The 4,386-nt window shown below is 46.1% G+C and overlaps 1 protein-coding gene across 1 annotated transcript; it reads left to right on the top strand.

Annotated features, from left to right (window-relative positions):
- The first annotated feature begins 3,144 nt into the window (after positions 1 to 3,144).
- Positions 3,145 to 4,168, top strand: LOC142563093 (uncharacterized). The gene is made up of 2 exons (XM_075673612.1): positions 3,145 to 3,318; positions 3,669 to 4,168. The coding sequence occupies exons 1-2, from the start codon at positions 3,228 to 3,230 to the stop codon at positions 4,058 to 4,060; spliced, it is 483 nt and encodes a 160-aa protein (XP_075529727.1). The 5' UTR covers positions 3,145 to 3,227; the 3' UTR covers positions 4,061 to 4,168.
- The last annotated feature ends 218 nt before the right edge of the window (positions 4,169 to 4,386 follow it).

Here is a 4,386-nt window from a genome sequence, read left to right on the forward strand (position 1 = left end):
GCGCACGTCGCTGGGCCGGCCAGCATTTTTACGGAGCGCAGCTTACGCCCGCTGGGAAGCCCTCTCCAGCGCGTGCGTCTAATTGTCGTACAAAAATCCCTCACGTGACCTGATCCTAGGTGCCTAGGGACAGCATTGTTTAAGGATTTTTGAGAAGGCGCGATGCTGGCGCCGAGCGACGCCGTGGCGTGTTCGTCCTCGGCTTATCGTTCTCTGGACCGCGTGTTGTTCAACATTGGCTCATGTGATTGTACGTGCGTTGCTTGTGTGTTGGTTGTAGGTTCTGTGTTACTTGGCGGCAAGACGTGAGTAGTGGTGGTGCGGCAGTGCGGCTTTGGCCTCGGTGAACTCTGGCAGTACAGAATCTGCGTTGTGTGACCCGTGCTTTCTAGAGAACCCGGCGGTGGTGACGATTGAAATATCGAACTGGCCTAGCGCCTCGGCAGCGAAGTTCAGCGAACCACGATGTGGCATCGCCGTGTCCGACTTTGCGTAACGGACATCGAGGGATGTGCTGCTCGCTGCAAATCATGTAAATGCAACTGCGTCGACAGCCCACTGTTCAGCGCTGAATGTGTGTCTGGTGTGCTGTGCTTAAAACGAGTGGTGCAGCCGTGCAGCGGGGGTGGCTGAGGAGCAGAGTGGCTTAGGGGCTCCGTTTGCGCGTTCACAGACATGTGCTTACGTCTTGGTATCATTAGCGGCTGTCTCGAGACTGTGGTGTGCTAGCTCCTTGCCTAGTATCAAGTTTACGACGCTAACACACAGCATGTTCACGTTTTTCCGCGCTATATGTCATTTGCATGACGGCCGAGTTGAAAACGAGACACATGTCTGTGTTCTTTGCATTTGTGTGTTGTAAATTACTTTCTATTGTGGAAGTTCTGGGAGTCTTATTACGCAAGGAGTGCGAACGTAAACATAAACACGTGTGTCTGAAATTTTGAATTACCCATAATACCCTTTACGACTGATAAGTGGGCTACACGGTCTGTGTGAATCAGCTACCGTATGTTGCGACGCTCTTCCGTGTGGTAGACTGATGCATGGTGCGCGTTTATTTCTGTACTGTTGTAAAAACCATTTGTTTATTCACTCAATACAAATGTACGGCTTCTTCGCCGCAGTACATTTTAGTTACGCGGTGAAGCATATTAAAAGTGGGAGGGGGCCGCTATCAGCCAGCATAGTATGTCCACTTAGGCGACCTGAGAGGCGGAGGGTTCGCGAGTGTATGATTAAAGAACTCTTGCCCCTTTTCACTTTTAGTATGCTTCACCGCAGTACATTGCTTAGGCTTCACCGCGAAAAATTAGTGTATTGTGAGAAAGATAATCCTAAAAAGCCTAATTATGCAAAGTTTCTATTGTAGCTTGCTACACCGCAATACAGGGGTGTAAATAAGCATCGTGCAGTAAAGCATACTAAGAATGGAAAGGGCACATAGGTTTGCTCATTATCTTCAATTGTGATATAATTTGCAAGTGCATCTGTGCTCGTGGTAAGCTTCATTGCAAATTCTTTGTACATTACAAATTCATATTGCAGGGAAGCTTACTAAAGCACATTCGCCATTATGGTACGTGTTATTCACCTTCAATATAGGAGGAGCGCAATGCGCATTCTTGCCCCTGCTTTTGGCTGGACTGCACATGCTCTTTGAGAATTGATTTGTGGCGACGAGCGACCACGTAGACCGTTAAAAGACAGTTTTAGTTACACGTACGTAGAGACTTCACGTACGCAAACGTGAAAAGCCTACGTACTTTACGTGCACGCTCTCTGAAACGCTTTTAGCTACACGTACGTGACGCGCGACAAGAGGGACCACGTAGCTCCATCTATCGGGAAGTATGAACACTGCGGCAGCCAATTCAATCCAAGATGAGTATTTCAGCCAAGCCAGTGTTGTCATGGTGTGGTGCATTGATGCGTGCCGATCATTGTTTCAGCAATGTCTGGAAGTGTGTTGTGCAAGCGTTACCTGCTGTCAACGTTGTCCTGGAATGAAATAGATGACCTGTTGATGACAAAGACGCAGCGAGAGCTTCTGAATGGTTCGTTGGACGACTTGGAGTACCACTTCAGGCACGAGAGAACGTCGGAGTTGCTTTGCTATCGGCCGCAGCGCGGGCTGCTCGACATTGACAACATAGAGCCCTCACTGTTCAGGCAGCAATTTAGATTTGAGAAAGAAGATTTCAATAACTTGTTTCGTGCTCTTAAACTGCCGGAGACCGTGAAGAGTGCTCAAAATGTGACTGTGCCCGGTCGGGAGGCGTTGTGTATTACGCTTCGACGCCTTGCCTACCCAAACAGGTGGTGTGATCTCGAAACTATATTCGGCAGGCATTCATCAGTGATGTCGAGTGTGGCGTCAGAAGTTATTTTCTACATCGTAAGCGAGTTTCATCATCTGCTTGAAGACTGCAACAACCATGACTGGTTGTGTCCTGCCACCCTTGGAGAGTTTGCAAATGTAAGTTGACTGTTTATTTTTTTTCCAGCCTCGTGCTGGTACTGAACAGAAATAAGAACAGATGTTTTTGCTGTCTGTTTACACAACGTCATTTTCTTTTGTCCCTGTATGGTACTGTGCCTTGTTTTCACTGTTATTTCAGCTTTTCTGTTTTATCGAGGACTAAAGTTGCAGCGGTAGATGGAAATAAGAAAGTTAGAAATTCACAAGCCGTCGACATGTGCCGCTATAAAATAGAGAAGACAATAGCCATAACAAGCGGGAGCATTGCGGTTACTGGAACTACTCATATTCGCACATAAGACATCTATAAAGCAGTTATATCTGTCACACGTAATCAACATATTGTTCGAAAAATTATTTTGACACAGAAATCTTAGCCTCTTCAGTTTAGGTCGAACGGCACATCACCTCAGCAAGGTTCGCATAAAATAGCCATGTAGACTACGTTACACGTGATCAGCGCAGGTTGTGTATTTCAAGCTACAAGATTTCACTTAAGTACGTATACATTATCGGCGATATAATGTACGACAGAGGGTTCTATCTAAGAAAGGTTATTAAAAGAACAGATACCATTTTACGCTTAACTACAGCCTGAGCTTTGATCACATTTAATTTTGTCTTGCAGGCCATCCGGAACCGTGGTGCAGCGCTGACAAACTGCTGGGCATTTATCGACGGCACGGCACGCCCCATATGCCGACCCAAAAGGAACCAACGCGATTATTTTTCTGGCCATAAGCGGATGCACATGCTCAAGTACCAGTCGGTGATGTGTCCCAATGGCATTGTGTGCCAACTTGACGGCCCTTATCCTGGAAGGCGGCATGATGCAGGTAGGTTGCCCTGTGTCTTGTGTGAAAGAACTTTGCATTGATATTTTTAGGAGACAGTCAGGTACCTGGAATGGCTTGTCTCTTTCATAAATATATGTTCAGGAAGGTAAGTACGGGCAAAAATTGCTTTGGTGCCAACCTGAGCCTTGTTCTCCTCCCTTTTCACTTCGATATGTTTAAAATAGTTTTCCGCATATGTTCACACTTGCTATTACATAGCTTTCTTGACCCCTTGAGGAATAGTTGGTGAGGCAAATGTTTACTTAAAGTACTAATTTTAACATGAGCGATGTTGTCTTATTTTGTTAGTCAGTTGAATTCCTTTTCTGTTGTTGTTGTTGTTGTTGCAGGGATACTCCAGAGCAGTGGCCTCTATGCGAAACTTGAAAAGTTGGTGGGGCCCCACCAGTTCGTCATATACGGCGATCCTGCATACCCACTGAAGCCACTCCTAATGAAGCCCTATGGCGGCTCTTCGCTGACGACAACGCAGTTGGAATTCAACACTAGCATGAGTCGTGTTCGCCAGGCTGTTGAATGGGGATTTGGGAAGGTCATCAGTGAATTTGCGTTTCTGGATTTTAAAAAAAATCAGAAATTGCTGCGACAAGAAGTTGCTCACATGTACAAAGCAGCCACTATTCTGACTAACTGTCACACGTGTTTGTACGGCAGCCAGGTGTCTCAGTACTTCGAACTACATCCACCCAGTCTAAATGAGTACCTGAGGCCACATCACTAAAGTACTGTCTCAAACATAAGGCATTATGCTTTCCAGATTGCCTTTACCCTTGTAGAAGTGATTGTTCGTAAGAAATTGCTGCGACAAGAAGTTGCTCACATGTACAAAGCAGCCACTATTCTGACTAACTGTCACATGTGTTTGTGCGGCAGCCAGGTGTCTCAGTACTTTAAACTACATCCACCCAGTCTAAATGAGTACCTGAGGCCACATCACTGAAGTACTGTCTCAAACATAAGGCATTATGCTTTCCAGATTGCCTTTACCCTTGTAGAAGTGATTGTTCGTAAGAAATTGCTGCGACAAGAAGTTGCTCACATGTACAA

This window comes from Dermacentor variabilis, chromosome 11, assembly GCF_050947875.1.
Source record: "Dermacentor variabilis isolate Ectoservices chromosome 11, ASM5094787v1, whole genome shotgun sequence".
Lineage (NCBI taxonomy): Eukaryota > Metazoa > Arthropoda > Arachnida > Ixodida > Ixodidae > Dermacentor > Dermacentor variabilis.

Excerpts from the sequence above, each read along its gene's own strand:
- LOC142563093 (XM_075673612.1), top strand. The coding sequence starts at position 3,228 with ATGCACATGCTCAAGTACCAGTCGGTGATGTGTCCCAATGGCATTGTG. Across the intron at positions 3,319-3,668 it reads TGGAAGGCGGCATGATGCAG|GGATACTCCAGAGCAGTGGC; the intron begins GTAGGTTGCCCT and ends TTGTTGTTGCAG.